Here is an 18,684-nt window from a genome sequence, read left to right on the forward strand (position 1 = left end):
GAGCAAAGAGTGTGGAAACTTTCCCAGAGGAAAGACATATTGACTCAGTGACATCGGGGCAGCAAACTGACTGAAAATTAATGATTGAACTCGAAAGAAATTGATCCGTGACAAGGCTCCATCCTGCAAAGCTGATCCGTCAACCGCTAAACAAGAAAGCTGGAACCTGAGGGATGAATAATATTCGGGGACGGGGAGGGGAAACGAAAACAAACCTCCTTTTTGCTTGTGTGTGTATGTGTTAAACATGGGATGTATGCAGATACATTCATGTGGATGTGTGGGCTGCTGCGTGTTCGTCCGCACATGACATCCTCCGATGATGTCGCAGCTCCAGGTGAGTCACAGCCAAGTCACGTGGTGGGGGATCTGGTTGCTAAGCAACAAGCAGAGAAGAAAGCCAAAGGGGCTATAAGAAAGCAGAGAGATGAGCATTCAGAGCAGCGCTCCTCTGTCGTCATCGCACGCCGCTGTCGCAATCCCACCGCCTGCTGCTGTTCAAAGCTGCATCACACGTCACTCTCTGCTCCGACAGTCGCCACCGATTCATTTGAATTCCCGTCTCCCCTTCACTCCCCTCTCACCAGCCCTCTCAGATCCAAACGTCCCCGTCAATATGTCACACCGAATTATACCCCCCTCTCCAAAAAGAAATTGCAAATCATGGTTTCCAATACTTGAGATGCGATTATATTTGGGCTGACGTTTTTATGTTAACGTCACCACATTTGCTTTGCTGAAATGAGTTTATAACCAACTCATAGTCATTCCCACACATTTCTTGGGTTGGTTAACAAGACTAATTGGTTCCTAGGGTTTTAGATTTAACTTAAATGCTGCGTGGGCCATGTTAGACCTTAAATGAAGACAGATTTGTCAACACAAAGTGTGCGACAGAATACCTAAAAGCCTTAAATATAGAAGATCTCACAAACAAAATTAGGGGGAAATCAAAGCTTAAGAGCAGCAGCAGCTGTTTAAAGTGATACTCCGGAGTAAATTCAACCTGGGGTCATTTGAACCGTGACATCCAGCCAAGTAGCCCACCCGCAGTTTTTTTGATATTGGCTGAACATCAGCTGAGTTACTGAGTTATCCCGAATAGCTTCGTACAAGGGTTAATGGATCCTGACAGTATCTCCAAAATTACCACACTAAAATCACATGCCATGACACCAAACTTCTACAGTAGTACAAATATGGTCTGTACTCACAAAACGATGCATTTGGAAGTTTGAAAATAGTCCAGGAGTTTATTATTATCAACACAAGCCTGATAGCTTCTCTGCTGCTAAAGCTGCGTCGACGTCACTTCCTTAATCTGGGAGCTTCAAAGTAAGATGAGGGTTGATCTACTACTGTAGACAACAAAGTATATGCTATATTCTACATGTTTTTTTATGAATTTTTATGTTGTAGAGTTGTGAAATTATTTTATCAATGGAGAAACTGAGCAGCCTTGCTTTGTTGTCTACAGTAGTAGATCAACCCTCATCTTACTTTGAAGCTCCCAGCTCCCAGAAGTGATGTCGACGCAGCTTTAGCAGCAGAGAAGCTATCAGGCTTGTGTTGATAATAATAAACTCCTGGACTATGTACAAACTTCCAAATGCATCGTTTGGTGAGTACAGACCATATTTGTACTACTGTAGAAGTTTGGTGTCATGGCATGTGATTTTAGTGTGGTAATTTTGGAGATACTGTCAGGATCCATTAACCCTTGTACGAAGCTATTCGGGATAACTCAGCTGATGTTCAGTCAATATCGAAAAAACTGCGGGTGGGCTACTTGGCTGGATATCACGGTTCAAATGACCCCAGGTTGAATCTACTCCGGAATATCGCTTTAAGGAGTTCAATCACTTTGATTGCACAAAACTGCTTCTCATATATAGCTATAAAAGAATGGAATGAACTCACCCAACACATAAAGTCCTGCATAAACATCAAAGGTTTCACCAAACAAATTAAAATACACCTACTATTAAAACAGACGTGCTCCCAATGATAATTAGGTTTTTTTTTTTTTTTTTTTAAAATCAGGCTTCTTAAAGACTTTTTTAAAGAAAGGAAAAAATAAATAAAATAAAATATGAATCAAAATGTATAATTCGGAAATGAACAAATTAAAATGATTAAAATAGACCCACTGGTAATTAGGTTGTTTTTAAATAAAGAAAGGAAAAAAATGATAATAATTGTACTCCCGACCCCATCCCCCTTTAAAACTGCCGTCGGCAACTTTTTTTTAGTCATATTAGCTTGAACTGTCATGGGATTCTGGAAGTAGAATATTAGGCTGTTTAGGAAAAATCCCGAATTCTGTAGCTCCCTCTGAAGCCTGTAATCATGCTCGCAAAAATCGAGCACTCCCGGCTGTTTTTAACCAATCACGTTAGGTTTATTATTTATCTATTATCTGAGCAGAACAGTCACCACCCACGTCTTCCATGCTGAGTCTGCCCCCAGCTTGTGTGCGCGCACACTGGTGTGAACTCACGTGCACAACCTCGTCCACAGAGGGGGAGGGGTTTGGGGGGCGGTTTGGAGCTTGGTAGAGGGGGAGGGACCTGAAAGTTGTATCAGTTCGAATTTTCAGACTTTAGACTCGGAATTTTGAAAATCTGCCGATGGCAGCTTTAAGAACTACGGATGGAAAATAGCACTCCGATGTAACCATCTTGTTGTTGTTGTTATTCATGAAATGGCAATGCTGTCCTTTAAATAAACTCATTCATTCATTAATTCCTGGAAACCTTTGAATAGGCGTCAAATTCTGTGTTTAGTGTTTACACTTTGAACGTTATAAGGGGGCAGGCCAATCGGTCAAATCAAAGTTTCATAGCTCATTTAGTGTGAAATACCCTTTGCTAAAGAGTCTCTGGTTTAACCCTTGGATGGACTTTAATGCATGTCCCTGTCCTGCCTCCACAGTGCTGTGCAAAATACAAAAAAATATGCTAAAAATAAAAAAGAATAAAGCTCAAATCATCAGTTTATCTGGATCAATATTTAAACCCACAAAAAGAAACACACCTAACTGCAGGTAGTGTCTTTTAAGACAGTTTTAGAGTTGATTTAGAGATTTCTGCTACACCAGAAGTGTGGAAAGATTTGATTTGTTGCTCCAAGCAGCAAACTGGTCATTTAAGACACCTCCTATTTCCTCATTGGACTACAAAGACTTCACTATTAAAAAAAAAAAACAACGTTCAAAGCTCGTGTGGGGATTATTTTTGGGGTAAACAAATCGGCGTGACGGGAAATCATAGTTGTGTTTTCAGAGATATTTGTCAGGAAACGTTGCCAAAATGCTGATGAATAATAAGCCTCTAATACCAACAGCGTTTTTCTCTGTAACTCGAGCTGCTGTGTTACCAGAGCGCACCAACACAGCAACACCGACAATTCTGTTTACCCCGAGTCTACGACATCACGGCAGGTTACTTCCACCATGTTTAAGCTCAAAATTTTCCATCTTTAAAACACCTGAGACACAAAACCAGCATCTAAGTCAGTCAGGGACGTGATGCTGGCATTAAATTCTATTCAAAGTTTTGTGGTATTTTTAGAAAAATGGCTCTATTTTCTGCTCTCCTGCAGGTTTTAGACGTTTCCCTGCTTCAAGACATCCGATTCAGATCAATGCATCATTAGCAGGCTTGTGCAGAATTTCACAATCTTTTGAAGAGATCCATTTCATCTGAATCGGGTGTGTTGAAGCAGGGAAACATCTCAAACCTGCAGGACAGCGACCCTCCAGGACCAGATGTGGGTTCCCCTGCTTTATACCCTTAAAAGTATGATTATAAGTCTTCTGAGCAGAAGACAGAACCATATCTCTGAGTGGCTTCTAAAACAAACCCATAAAAAAGCTCACCAGCAGCAAAGAAAACGTACTAAAACCTAGTCAGAATGTGCCGATCATATGAGGAGTTTAAGACTGTTTTGAATCCACACAGCTGAACAGGCTGTTTGTTTTCAGTGCTCAGCGGGTCCATTCTTTTAGTTCAGCTTTCATGAATAACAGCGGCTGAGGCCACCCATCCTTACAAAGCAGGGGAAAAGACTGCAGAGTACTCCGTCATAGGATTGGCAATTAGATCAAAACATTATGGGTAGAAGTGACTCAAGAGGGATGATGCAGACAAAAACCCTCAGAGCCACAAAGTGACAAGAATCAGCACCAGTCCAGATTTCTAAGAAATTAAATCACTGCTGTCACTGCATCAGAACCTCTAAAGAGCCAGTGGACAGATTTAGTTTTTTCTGGGAAAGTGACGACAGAACCGAAGAGATTTGTGTATGAGTGCGCCAAACATTTCACAGACGAATGTTTCCAGAACTTGGGCCAATACCGAGCCCAAGGGAGAGCCCAGACACCCTGCGGAGGAAACTCATTTGGCCGCTTGTATTCGCGATCTCATTCTCTCGGTCTCTACCCACAGCTCGTGACCATAGGTGAGGGTAGGAACATAGATTGACCGGTAAATTGAGAGCTTCGCCTTCTGGCTCAGCTCCTTCTTCACCACGACGGGCCGGTGCAGAGCCCGCATCACTGCAGACGCCGCACCGATCCGTCTGTCCATCTCCTGCTCCATTCGTCCCTCACTTGGGGAAGGATCTCATTCCTGAGAGTAAGTAATTTAAGCTCTATAATTGTGTTGCTTTCCTGTATGTACAGTATAGTTAGATAGCTTGTTACTACAAGAAAGCAAGAAAAATGTTAGCTAACGGTTAGCTATGCAGCTAATAGCATCTGCAAGCTCTTATCTCTGCCAACTGGGTTGTTGGAGGTGTTTGCATGCCCATGAGATGGTTAGCTTGCTCATTTTAGACCAAAACCCCCTACTTCAGGCTTCCTGAAGAAAAATGAATCTGCAAATTCAGTGCATTTCATCAGGATAATGATTCATTCATGGTTCCAGCGCTAGCGCTACGCGCATCTTTGCAAACCAAAGCAATCAGATGAGAATGTCAAAATCCTCACTCCTGCTTTCCCCTTCACACACGCCTTTTTTGCTGTGTCTTGTGTAGCACTTGCTTGATGTTTGACTGTGTTAGGAGAGTTCTTCAGTAACTAGTTCGTCATATTGTCAAAGTAAGCTCATTTCAACAGGTTTTGCTAGTTTTACGGCATAGGGCTGCCGTGCCATCTACGTGCCATAGCGATTCACAAAACATTTGCGCATGGTACCACAGGCGTAAGTAAGGCCACACCCCCACCCTCCGCTTTGGATTTAAAGCTGCAGACCCTAAACAGCTCATTCTGAGGATCCTAAGGAAAGCTCATTTTTGGGACTGGCTGTAATTCTGCACCAAGGCAGAATTTGGGGAAAAAAAAACTCAGATACAGTATTAGGGGACCACTAAAGCCTATAAAAATATATAAAAGCCTCCATTTATTTTCATGCCATGGAACCTTTAATTTATTTGGATCCATCCTCTCAGTTAGGAACACACACACACTCTCCCTTTATTGGATGAAATAGCTGTGGTCTGTTAAAAGTAAATACTTAGATATGTTTGGGTCTACTTTGGGAAAAGAAGTATGGGGACAAAGAACAACTTCACGGGCTTTTTCTCTGGCAGACAAATGCCACTACGAGGTTGGTAGAAGAGTCAGAAACGGGTTTTAATTACAGGCTGGATAAGCCTGTGGCTTTAACTGTCATACATTCCTCTGCTTGACTTAAGTTTTGTCGGCTGACATGAAGAAAAGTAGCATTCAAGTTTTCAGCAAATCACCCAGACTTACCTCATCCGGACAAACATCTGAGTTTCCACTCACTGGCAATTAGAAGCAAATTCGCATTTCCACTGATTAGTTTCAAGCAAAGAAAGTAGGCGGTGTAGTGTTGCCAGAGGGGGGCAGAATAGGTTGGGCTAGTGGCTGTAATTCAGTAGGAGAAGTAGGCTGTGTTCGAAACAGTATACTACATACTCATCGATCAGACAGTATGCAGAGCGTTTACCCACAATGCATTTCGTCCTGCCCGAGCCGAAATCAGCCGGCCTGAAGCTGATTTCGGTTAAGCGCTAAACTCTGTAAACTTTAGCAACATTTGAAACATTTTCAGGCGAGAAAGTAGTCGTTTAGATCCCCAACGTGTTGAAAACCTGACAAAATACCGGCTATTTACAATTTTGTTCCCACGAATTCGGCGCTACTAAAGCAGCCGCAGTGAGCAACGCACTTCCGGTTATTTTCACAAAATAAAATACCCGTTGCCTTTTCTCATAGGGAAAGCCATTACGATACAATTGGTGCTTTTGTTTTGAAAACAGGAAGTGAACCTACCCTCGTTGTAGCTAGCTTGAAACTGCCGTTTTGACAGGAAATGACGATCGGCGACGTCACGTTACGTTGCATCTTGGGTAGTTTGAGTATGAGTAGTAACCTCATAATGCATACCCAACATTTCGGAGAATCTAGTATGCATCCGGGAGCTTCTCGCTTACTCAAACTCACATACTAACTCAAAAAGTTAGTATGAGTAGTAGGAGAAGTATGCTGTTTCGAACACAGCCGTAGTCTTAACCATAAACAACTGTGGTGGACAGCCACAAGAAAAGAACGGAGAAAGCTCTTCTTCAGGAATGATCTTAATCTCTGGAAATATGTGAAATATTACACCACATCTCTGGAAATGTTTGTCAGTTCAGATTGGAGACAGCTGGTGAGTAACAAAACCAGTTTCGTCCCATGATGGGAGAGAATCAGCTCTGAAGATGGAGCTAAAAAAACAAACAAGGTTCAACTTCAAGTCTTCAGTTCTTTTAAAGGAGCCGACACAAAATGGAGCTTCCTACAACACTTCCTCCAGAAGTTACAAGAACTATAAAGTAGGGCTGGGCAACGATTAACATTTTCAATCTAATTAATCACATGATTTCCCTGATTAATCACGATTAATCGCATTTATACACAAAATCCAAAACTGAAACCAAAAGTAGTGTATAGCTTTTAGCATTTAGTTTTATTTTAAATGTGCTGCCATATGAATGAAAGTGCCATAACATTTGTTGTGCAAACACACTTTTAACATCAGCATCTTTCTGTAGTTTTTATGTAGAAGCCTCGCTCCACTGTCTGTTTCCTTGAATGACTTGCTGCTATCAGTTGTGTGTTTTGCCTTTAAGTGATATTTTTGACTGGAACTACTACGGTGAGAAGACAATTCAACTTGGCAGTGTTTACAGATGACTTTGGTTCTGTCGACTCCGCCGTCTGGAAGAACTTTAAAATGAAAATGGCCGAGTAAAAGTTCCGTACCCTTCTCCATGTTTGGTGGATCCACCGATTACTTTCTTTTTCGGTTCCACAGCAGACAGCAACTTTTACAAAATAAAAGCCTGTGAGCAACAGACTTTTACAATAATAAAAAAATAAATAAAACAGGGGTGGTCCGTGGCGTAGTGGGTTGAGAAGGCGCCCCATGTACAAGAGGCTATAGTCCTCGCTGCAGCTGGCCCCGGTTCGAGTCCCGCATCGGACGGCCCTGTGCTGTGTGTCGTTCCCCCTCTCTCTGCCCCCTGCTTCCTGTCTTTCTGAACTTTCCTCTCCATTAAAGCTCCCCCCCCAATTTTTTTTTTTTAATTTTTAAATATAAAAAAATAAAACCTGCGTTAATGCGCAATAAAATATTTATCAACGTTAAATAATTAACGAGTAAACTCGCCCAGCCCTACTATAAACAGGTTCCTGCTGTCTAAAATCACCTCTTCTACAGGTCACGGAGAAGCAGCATTTAGCTGTTATGCTGCAAACAAGTGGAACAAACTGCCAGTGGAGATTAAACTTTCACCAAATGGAGACATTTTTAAATCCAGGTTAAAGACATTTCTGTTCTCATGTGTCTATGCATGAAATCTGCACGATGTCTTTGAACTTATCTGGACTGTTGCTTGTTTTTAAATTCATTTCAATTATTTTATTTGTTTCTCTTTATATTCTTTTATATATTTTTAATGCTTCTTACACTCCCTGCTGCAATGCTTTTATTTTATGTGAAGCACTTTGAATTGTTTTGTACATGAAATGTGCTATATAAATAAATTTGATTTGATTTGATTCCTGCTTTTAGCCTTCCATCTGGAAACTGTGGGACCTGCACTAGAAGTTAGAACTTTATCTAGAGTTTGTGACGATCGGACACAAACAAAGTATTTATTCAGATGTCTAAAGCCCAATTCACACGGGATAAGTATTACCTATGGATCACTGGTAATTCGCAACTACCCCCACACCTCTGTAATTTTTTGTGGCGCATTCGGACGTGACAAGCAAAAGTCTGTAATTTACTGAAATCACAGACATCATGAGCGGATATTCCGTAATTGTCGTAACTTCCTGTTTTGCCCCGTTGTACACATAGGGTACACGTCTGTGTTTCGCCGAAATACAGTAGGTAATTCGCGGCGGAATTATTACCCCACAAATCACGGACATGGCGCATTCGCACAGGACTAAGAACTCAGACATTCTCCGCAATTATTCCGAATTACGGGGGGTCCATAGGTAATACTTATCCCGTGTGAATTGGGCTTAAGAGTAGGAACCCGCACCATATTCTGCCAGAGGTATATTCCTGTTAAAGGGGAGTTTTTTCTTTCTACCATCGCCTCATGCATGCTGTTTCCATACAATCTGTTGGTTTTCCAGGCTCATTTCTTTTCTTCATTAGAAACCCCCTCTGGAGCCACAGACAGCAACATACTGTATATGTATTATATTTTAATCATTTCAACTTCATAATGTGCAATATTATTTATACTAGTTCACTGTACTTTTTGGTCACTTTACTTTTTAGTACTTGCTTTTTCTCTTTTTTTAAATTTCTCTTTTTTTAATTTCTTGTTCATGTCTGTTGTTGCTGCTGTGGCAAGTGAATTTCCTCGTTGTGGGATAAATAAAGTACAATCTAATCTAATAAACGTTTTCACTGGCTAAGTAGCACGAATACCAAACTGGTTCAAGTGTTAAGCTGGAGGAGTATCACTCAAATCACTATGACTCCCAATGAAGAAGGCATTACTAAGTCCATCAAAGTGAGACCTGCAGTATTGAAGATGTCCAAACACTGTTTGTCACACAAGTTTTTCGCCCCGCAGCCACATCTGAGCTCTGCTGTCTGACAGCGAAGTTGCTGACAGCCTCAAAAACTCGACTCACTGTCGACAGAAACTATCTCTGTTAACACCCGCTAAAACCTCATCACGATGCTGGAAGCACCGACTGACTCATACACACCCACGCCAGCTAAAACACGAGCACACACACACATACACTCACAAAAGACACATAGGTTGCATTTATCAGTCTTACTGCACCTGTGTGGTTGGAGAACTGCACAGAGTTGATTGAGTCCACCTCAAACCCTAAAACCTAGAACAGAAAACAAGAAGAAAAAGTGTCAAAAAGATCAGGGAAAACAAAATGGTGCTTTGCTAACAGACAATAATGTGCATTAATGTCCACAAAATAAAAGCAACTCCAACATTCAGGCTCACTTTGGCTGTAATCTAAGTCTCCACTGACTCTTGTGGGAAATATTTGCCTCTTTAAGTGCTGAATGCTTCATTATGCTCAGTTTATATCGTCTGCCATTTGGTGCTCGACTTGGTTTTAGATATTGTTAGATGTTTTAGATGCGTGAATGCAGATGTCTGCTACAGCCATGAACCTAAATATTAACTGTAAAAGTAAAAAGGACAAAACAACATCCCCTCAGTTTAACTTCAACATGAATGTGCACAGAGATGGTCAACAGTTAGGAAACTCGCTTTCCGTCTTCACAGATTTTTGAATAAATCACCAGAGAAGCAAACACGTGTGCAGTCTGTCGTTATCTGACTTCATTTAATTGGACTAAATAAGACGGAGTGAATGGGTTCTTTGTTCTTTCCAATTGACCGTGACTTTGAGAGTTAAGAAATCAGCTTCCAGAAAGGAGCAGCTCCTTCTTTCTGTAGGAGGAAGAAAAGAGGAGATGTAAACTTTAACCTTGGAGGAATTTGTAAATGCTCCTGAGAGTATAACAATGCGCTTTCTGGGAGGTCAACTGGTCTTTTTGTTTGGGTTTTTGTTGTGAACACGGTGCTGCAGCGATACACTGGGGACATACTGAAGGGTGAAAGATGACACATCAGGGAGAATTCCCATTTTGCAAGGATGAAAGGGTCTTCAGACATTTGGTCCGGGCTTCTCAGTGAGTTCACTCAGCCAGCTCCATGTTTCCCAATGTGAAGCATCCCCTCTTCTTTTAACAACAGCCTGTAAACATCTGGGAACTGAGGAGACCAGCTGTTGGAACTTAAGGAGAGGATGGGAGCAGATGTTATCCTAAAACCTTTCAGCCTTTCCAGATGTGCAGGTTTCCAGTTTCATAGACAGTAATGCAAGGATTTCCAGGACAGATTCAGGTCTGTTTTTAAACGCAGAGCTGCCTGAAGCTAACAGACATCCAATGTGTTTTTTTTGTCTTCAGATTCTCTGAATCCTTTGATGATATTATGTACCATTGTTTGCAGATTGCCGTCATCTTTACATCTCAGAGACTCTGCCTCTCTGAGGGTCTCTTTTTAAACCAGGATATCGTGTTACTGATCTGTTCCTCCAGCCGTTTCCTTTTAGTACCACTGACTTACACTTACTGATTCAGCTTTTTTTTTTGTGTTGCAGCTATCAAATATCATGAAAAATCGTCTCACTTTCAGGATTTGAGCTTTCTTCCATGTTCTGTTGTCAACAAAATATCAGTTCATTCAGTTTTTTATTGAAATTGTTTGGTTTTCGATGCAGATAACGGTTCTTCCCTGCTGTCCTGTGTGTTATTTTCAACAAGAGCAACAATATTCCAGGTGAGTTCAGAGATTGACCAATAATAATAATAATAATAATAATAATGTCAATAAGAAAACTATTATCATGTACAGGCCAGTCTGGTCTTCTACAAACATGTGAAATCATTCATTTATGTGTATTTTTGTTCCTGTCATTAAGTGTTTGATCAACAGTAGATGTTTGGTTTCGCTCCTGAATTATTCCATGTGAGTCCCTGAATGTGAAACAGGAAGAAGCATAATGGCAAACATTAGCTGCATTCGGACAGAGCAGTTCTAAGAACGGTCCACCTCGAATTTTGTTCTAATAGCTGCCCTTCCCCAGGGGAACTGTTTCAGTTTGCATTCCCACATGAGTCGGGACCTGATAGAGACTGATGCGGCGCAACCGACGTGTTACTTTAGCGCCACATTCAACAACAAAACAAAACAAAACCCGAGAAAAGTAAGGAGAGAAGAAAAAAACACCACCAAGAAGCTCACATGGAGAGCAGGGAGGCCACCGTGCTCATGGTCTGCATGATGGTCATATTAATCATGGACGATCACATCGGGCGTCTAACATGGAGGCTGGAAGAGCTCACAGAGAGAGCCAGGAGACGAAGGATGGAGCGCAGGCCATACTTCTTGGTTTCATGAAGGAAGGAGAGCAGAGCGCCGCAGACAAAGGAGACCACGTGTCAGTTTAACTTATTAAACACGCCAAGGTTGTGTCTGTGTCGTACGAGGAAACATTTCAGCCTGACAACATGACAAGGGGCGGAGCTACCAACCACCAAACACCTCCGTCAGATGTGTTCCTATGGAAACCAGAACAGACCCAGCTGAGGAGGAGGAGCTAAAATGGTTCCAGGAACTGAGGCCCGTGGTCCCGAGTTCCTGTATGTCCGAATGAGGGAAAAAACGGCCCCGTTCCTAAAAAGGTTCCAGGAACTGCAAAAGGTTCCTACAGTGCGAATGCGGCTATTCATTTGCTTTACTCCCGACACTTCAAACTCTGGATTCTTGTCTTTGTAATCACAGACTTACATCAGCTGATTAAAAACTGTGATCAATTGATTTAAACTTTTCTGTTAACAAGCTTGTCGCCTCTTTACTTTAACTGCAAATATTTTTTTAAATTGGGTATAAGAATGTTATTTAGGTCCCATCTTTTTCCTGAAATCACAGACACAGACAGACTGTTTCCACTCACACATGACGCAACGACTTCAACGCAAACTATAAACACGCCGCCTTCTGGAATAAAACACTTCACACTTTCCCGAATGAGGACGCTCGTCTCGCTGCCAACACATGAAGAGTTTCTTTATTTAACAGGTGTCACAACAGGATGATCCCATCCGAGTCAACATGCTGTATTTACTGCATCGTGGCTCAGTTTCCCAGACTTCCTGCATGTTTCCATTAAACTGGCATAAACAAACCACTTCTCAGTCTGTAAGTACTAAACACACCATTTTAAACTACATTAACAACACAGATTTTATTTCCAGGGTGATTGAGACTTTGCCGTCTCATCTCCAAAAAAACTCCACCAAAGCTTGATGCATTTAAGAGCCGGAGAAAAACTGGGATATTTGGGCTTAGAATACAATGACCCCGCACACTGAGAGGTTGCTGTTTGATTTCTAATATTCATTCAGGTTGTGGATCTTGAGCGTAACGCCTCTTTATGAGATGATGCCAGTACTGGGAAAGTCAGGGGACTCTGATCCCCAACACGAGCACAAGTATGAATTCACAGGATGAATCTAGACTATAGCTGTGTTCGAAACAGCATACTTCTCCTACTAACTTTTTGAGTTAGTAAGCGAGTTTGAGTAAGCGAGAAGTTCCCGGATGCATACTAGATTCTCCGAAATGTTGGGTATGCATCATGAGGTTACTACTCATACTCAAACTACCCAAGATGCAACGTAACGTGACGTCGCCGATCGTCATTTCCTGTCAAAACGGCAGTTTCAAGCTAGCTACAACGAGGGTAGGTTCACTTCCTGTTTTCAAAACAAAAACACAAATTGTATCGTAATAGCTTTCCCTATGATAAAAGGCAACGGGTATTTTATTTTGTGAAAATAACCGGAAGTGCGTTGCTCACTGCGGCTAGCTTTAGTAGCGCCGAATTCTTCGGAACAAAATTGTAAATAGCCGGTATTTTGTCAGGTTTTCAACACGTTGGGGATCTAAACGACTACTTTCTCACCTGAAAATGTTTCAAATGTTGCTAAAGTTTACAGAGTTTAGAGCTTAAGCCAAATCAGCTTCAGGCCGGCTGATTTCGGCTCGGGTAAGGGCGAAATGCATTGTGGGTAAACGCTCTGCATACTGTCTGATCGATGAGTATGTAGTATGCTGTTTCGAACACAGCCTAAATTTGGTCTTAATTATACTTGTTGGTGTTCTTCACTCCAATGAAAGGACATCCAGTTAACATGAGTATAAATCTATTTATAGTAAGCTCAGCTCACCATCTCAGAAACAACGACAAAAACAACATGAATAATATTTAGCTTTTATCAAAAGGAGGAAAGTGTGGAGCTACGGCTTTTTATTGGCATTAGAAGATGTACTCAGGACGGGAAGACAGAAACCTGAACCACTGCTTTTGCTTCTGGAAAAAAAGATAAAAATATTGATATTCTGCCCCACAGCACTTCTGTTGAGAGCTCAGTCTGTCTCCAGCAGCTCAACCTCGTCTCCATCTTCACGCTGTGGCAGCCAATCAGAGCGCTGCTCCATCATACCGCCGCCTCCTGACAGCACACAGAGAGGGATGCCTAGCACACTCGCTGACATCATCATCGTCGTCTTACCCTTATCTCTGACACCAGCTGAATCATGGTTATTACTCTGAAGAGGGAGCGCAGCTCCTTCACTGACCTCCACTGACACGCAGTCAGTTGTTGTCTATTTATATCAGGTAGAATTTATATAAAAAAGTTACAAAATGGTGCCTGGCGGGTTAAATCAATGCAGATCTTATTAAAACTGAGAACTCCCAATAACTCCAAAACTCTCTGGAGTTCACTGAAATGATAAAATACCATTTTCATCTGCACACAAGACAACTGAAGGTCTTCCATGACCTGCACCCACCTTCAGCAAACATAACAAAGAGTAGAGTCTGCATTACAAAACAGATTAAATGTCAAACTGTAGACAACTGTGCAAAAGTCTTCAGTGTTTTCTTTATCAAAACATGTGCAAACATACGTTTAAATACAGCATATAAGAGAAACATAGTTAGTATAATCCTACAAAGCTCCTTTCTCCTCCAACACAGCCTGAACCCTCTCAGACGAGCTTTCTGTCCTTTCTTTAAGGAGTCTTCAGGAATAGTTCTCCAGGCTTCTTGAAGGACATCCCAAAGCTCCTCTTTGGATGTGGGCTGCCTTTTGTTCCGTTCTCTGCCAACATGATCCCACACTGCTTCAGTAATGTTGAGCTCCGGGCTCTGGGGAGGATTCATCCCTCCATCAGACCTGCTGCCACTGATTTTCAGTCCACTTCTTGTGTCCTTTGGCACAGCTCAGCCTTTTCTCCCTGTTTCCCTTCCTTAAGAACGGCTTCCTGACAGCCACCCTTCCATGGAGCCCATTTCTGATGAGGCTTGGGCCAACAGCAGATGGATCAGCTGAAGGTCCAGATGCATCTCTCAGCTCCTGTGTCAGGTCTTTGCTGGATTTTTTTCCTCTTCCTTAAGGACATCACTTTCAGATCCTGTTCATCTGCTGTAGATAGTTCTTTAGGCCTGACACTTCTTCTTTTGTCCTCCACTTGTCCAGTTTCCTCAAATGTTTTAAGGACACACTGCACACCATGCTGAGATATGCCAAGTTTCCAACTAACAGCTCTTTGGGAATCACCTTGTTGCTGCAGAAATCCTGTTTTCGGTCTGTCAAACTGTGTTATCTTTGCTGTTTTTCATAGATGCAGCTAAAGAAATGGGAACAAATGATGTGTCTCTGTGACCGGCTGCTGGGAACAAAGTGCCTAAAGATCCAATTTAAAACTGGTTCTTTGCTAAGTTGTCTGTTCTGTGTCGACACAACACTGGTTCATCCCTTGAGTTAGGAGCTTTTGGGAGTTAAGTGACTCAACAAACAAAAAATAAAATCAGATTCCTCTAAAAATGGTCAGATACAAGAACTGAAAATGAGTGAAAAAGCAGAAAAACTCCTAAGAAAGCTACTCTAAAGCTACTTTAAAGAAAAATATAAAGAAGTAACAGATGCATGTGTATGCTGCACAGTACTTTTGTTTGTAATCTGATCCTTGAGTCTCGATTACACGTACTTACTGCTCAACAACTAATTCCTAACAATTTGTTAGACCATTGTGGGCGAATAGTCTTTGACAATGAACTCTCCAATGCTGATACAATTTACTCCTTCATGGATGAGTTACAAAGCATAGCTGTAACCTAAAGAGTCACTGAGATGTAAATCCTCGGTTAGTTTGTCAGGGACAGTAATCAGTAACACCTCTGTCTGCGGTGGCAAAGCGAGCTGATGATAATCCCAGGAGTTGGAGGGAATTTTGCCCCCATCTTGTTACCCAGTTGCCTCAGGTTGCCATGATTTGTTCCCAGCCGTCACTCAGCTCTGTGTTCAAATATCTTGTTTTGTTGGAGTAACTGCAGAAATGTTGCAGTTATTACATGTTTTTAAATGAGACACACTTGGAATAAACTCTCTCAGCTGTCTGAAAAGTGTCGCCTTAATGGCAGCTTGCTGTTAAACGATGCTATCAGAATGACGCCGTCCATTGATGGAGACGGACACCAGACACTGTACATGTTCAAGTCAATTCAGTTTTATTTATATAGCGCCAAATACAACAAATGTCATATCAAGGCACTTAAATAATAAAGTCCAATTCAAGCCAATTGGAATTCAATTAATTGTAATCATAATTTGATCATTTGACGCTGAGTTACCTGTTTAATTAAAGTAAAAGGAGCAACAAAAAAATAGTTGTATCTTTTAAAAACACGGATCGATCGATCAGCCATCAGTATATCTGCAATTCGTCAGTGAAGATAGTTGAATTCCAACATGTAGGTTATCTTTTAATAATCCTGCCATGACCCAGGCTCTGCTTCTTCACGCCGTGTTAATCAGTAACCTGAAGAAATTCTTGTATTCATGACAGAATCTGGAAGTTGTAGAAATGGTTGATGATTTTCAGTGTACTGTTTGTTTTCTGTATAATATCGGTCACGTTTAATAATTAACGGGGCTCCCACGTCCGACCATCAGCAGCGGGTATCGCTCAATGAAACGCCGCCGAGTTCAGCTTCTGGGTTGCTCAACTTGTTTTTTAGCCTGATAACAAACTCTCATGACTTTGGCTTAAAGTTTACTCTGTTCTGTACAGGAAGGAGTCACGTAGAGGGTCTAAAATAAGCCATTTATATGACATTATATGAGAGGACACGGGGGTTATGAGTCCCTGCTGGCCATGATAGTGATGATCCTTTCCTGTATGAGACCCAATACTGACAGGAAGTGACTACATTGCCGAAAATCACAGTGCTGATAATGATGCTGGTTACAGTTTGATATTTTCCACCAGCAGTCCGTAGCGAGTGCGAGGCAGGTTTGGGCTTCCCGTACGAGTCCTCTCAGCCTGCTCACTGTGAGAAGTGTTGGGTTTATTTTTAGCTGGCAGCACCCCGGGGTGTATTTTGCGGTTATCCTAATGGCTGCGAGGCTTTGATGCTTGTCTCAGCGGTTCAGTGCTGCCACTAATGTTCAGCTACTACGCCTTATCAAGGCTAGTTGGTGCCACTAATGTCAAAGTAATGTAGTGCAGTCGACTACAGTTTACAGCAGCAGTAGCTGAAATGAGTCAATACATCTCGACTCTGGTGCAGGTCACAGTGAACTTCACTGTTTAACCTGCAAACCGGCGCTCTGTCATATGTGGAGATTATGGTTTATTGATGCTCTGTACATGTCGGTCTCAAAGGAATTATTTTGTTTGGAAGGTTTTTAATAGCCGATAGCGACAGAATTATTATTGGACATGGTCTGTAGAGGTTAATTCTGCCTCTGCTTTCTAATTGGACAATCCAACATAACTACAGTTCTGTGCAAGCCCTCATTTCTCTATATTTTGGTACAGATGAGCCAGGCTTTCTGAAGGTCTTTCAGAGCTTTTCTTTGGACTTTTTCTGCTTTTCTGTACAAAAAGGTACTGTGCAGCATAAACATGCATCTGTTATTTCTTTATATTTTTCTTCAAAAGCAGCTTTAAAGTAGCTTTATTAGGAGTTTTTCTTTGGACATTTTCTGCTTTTTCACTCATTTTCAGTCCTTGTATCTGCCCATTTTCAGAGGAGTCTGATTTTATTTTCTGTTTGTTGAGTCACTTAACTCCCAAAAGCTCCTAACTCAAGGGATGAACTAGTGTTATGTAGACACATAACAGACAAATTAGCAAAGAACCAGTTTTAAATTGTATCTTTGTTCCCAGCAGCCTGTCACAGAGACACATCATTTGTTCCCATTTCTTTAGCTGCATCTGTGAAAAACAGCAAAGATAACACAGTCTGACAGACAGAAAACAGGATTTCTGCAGCAACAAGGTGATTCCCAAAGAGCTGTTAGCTGAAAACTTGGCATATCTCAGCATGGTGTGCAGTGTGTCCTTAAAACATTTGAGGAAACTGGACGAGTGGAGGACAAAAGAAGAAGTGTCAGGCCTAAAGAACTATCTACAGCAGATGAACAGGATCTGAAAGTGATGTCCTTAAGAAAGAGGAAAACATCCAGCAAAGACCTGACACAGGAGCTGAGAGATGCATCTGGACCTTCAGCTGATCCATCTGCTGTTGGCCCAAGCCTCATCAGAAATGGGCTCCATGGAAGGGTGGCTGTCAAGAAGCCGTTCTTAAGGAAGGGAAACAGGGAGAAAAGGCTGAGCTGTGCCAAAGGACACAAGAAGTGGGCTGAAAATCAGTGGCAGCAGGTCTGATGGAGGGATGAATCCTCCCCAGAGCCCGGAGCTCAACATTACTGAAGCAGTGTGGGGTCATGTTGGCAGAGAACGGAACAAAAGGCAGCCCACATCCAAAGAAGAGCTTTGGGATGTCCTTCAAGAAGCCTGGAGAACTATTCCTGAAGACTCCTTAAAGAAAGGACAGAAAGCTCGTCTGAGAGGGTTCAGGCTGTGTTGGAGGAGAAAGGAGCTCAGACCAGATATTCACTCCATTTACTGGATTAACATTTATGTTTGCACATTTCAACAAATCACTGCAACTATTTCCTGTTATAATTGAAATATACGTAGAATTGATCAGCGGCTCAAGATTGCTGCAAAGTTCTGTACAATCAGCCAATATTACATTTATAATTAGACTTTCAAGGCTAACTTGATTACAGCTTTAATATGCGCCCACAGAAAGGTAAAAAAAAAAAAAAAACACATTTCAGTTCATCTGCAGACGTTAACAGCAGCGTGTTTTTGGTAAAGTGTAATTTGATTTGGCGCATTTTAAATGCCAGCTTGTTCTGCTGGTTATCAAACTGAGTCTCTCCCCCTCAGGTTGTCAGTTTTATTAATGGTGCCCAAGCTAATATGGATTTATTAATAATGATTTATGGATGACGAGTTTTTTTTTTTCCTTTCCAATTACATTGACAGAGGGTTGAGATTTTGAAATAAGACCAACTCATTTAAAATTACACAAAAGACATGGAGCGAACCAAAATGGTTTGGCCCTATAATTGCCCAAATCCAGAAGGCCTGAAGAAATTTGCCCCAAACATGGTCCACATCATGGTGCTGGAGCGAAAATGGGTCTACGTCTTGCAAAAATTTGAATCACAT

General features: G+C 41.7%; 1 protein-coding gene across 3 annotated transcripts in view; it reads right to left on the bottom strand.

Moving 5' to 3' along the window:
* The window catches only part of LOC142397437 (pyridoxal kinase-like), a 35,612-nt gene that overhangs the window by 15,396 nt on the left and 1,532 nt on the right, over window positions 1-18,684 (bottom strand). For all 3 annotated transcript variants that reach the window (XR_012772709.1, XM_075480805.1, XM_075480792.1), the window contains exon 2: window positions 9,334-9,388. Coding sequence is in view for 2 of the 3 variants with exons in the window: in XM_075480805.1 (XP_075336920.1) it covers window positions 9,334-9,388 (55 nt within the window). In the remaining variant the exon portion in view is untranslated. The remainder of the gene's footprint in view (window positions 1-9,333; window positions 9,389-18,684) is intronic.

Source organism: Odontesthes bonariensis, chromosome 2, assembly GCF_027942865.1.
Source record: "Odontesthes bonariensis isolate fOdoBon6 chromosome 2, fOdoBon6.hap1, whole genome shotgun sequence".
NCBI classification, from domain to species: Eukaryota; Metazoa; Chordata; class Actinopteri; order Atheriniformes; family Atherinopsidae; genus Odontesthes; species Odontesthes bonariensis.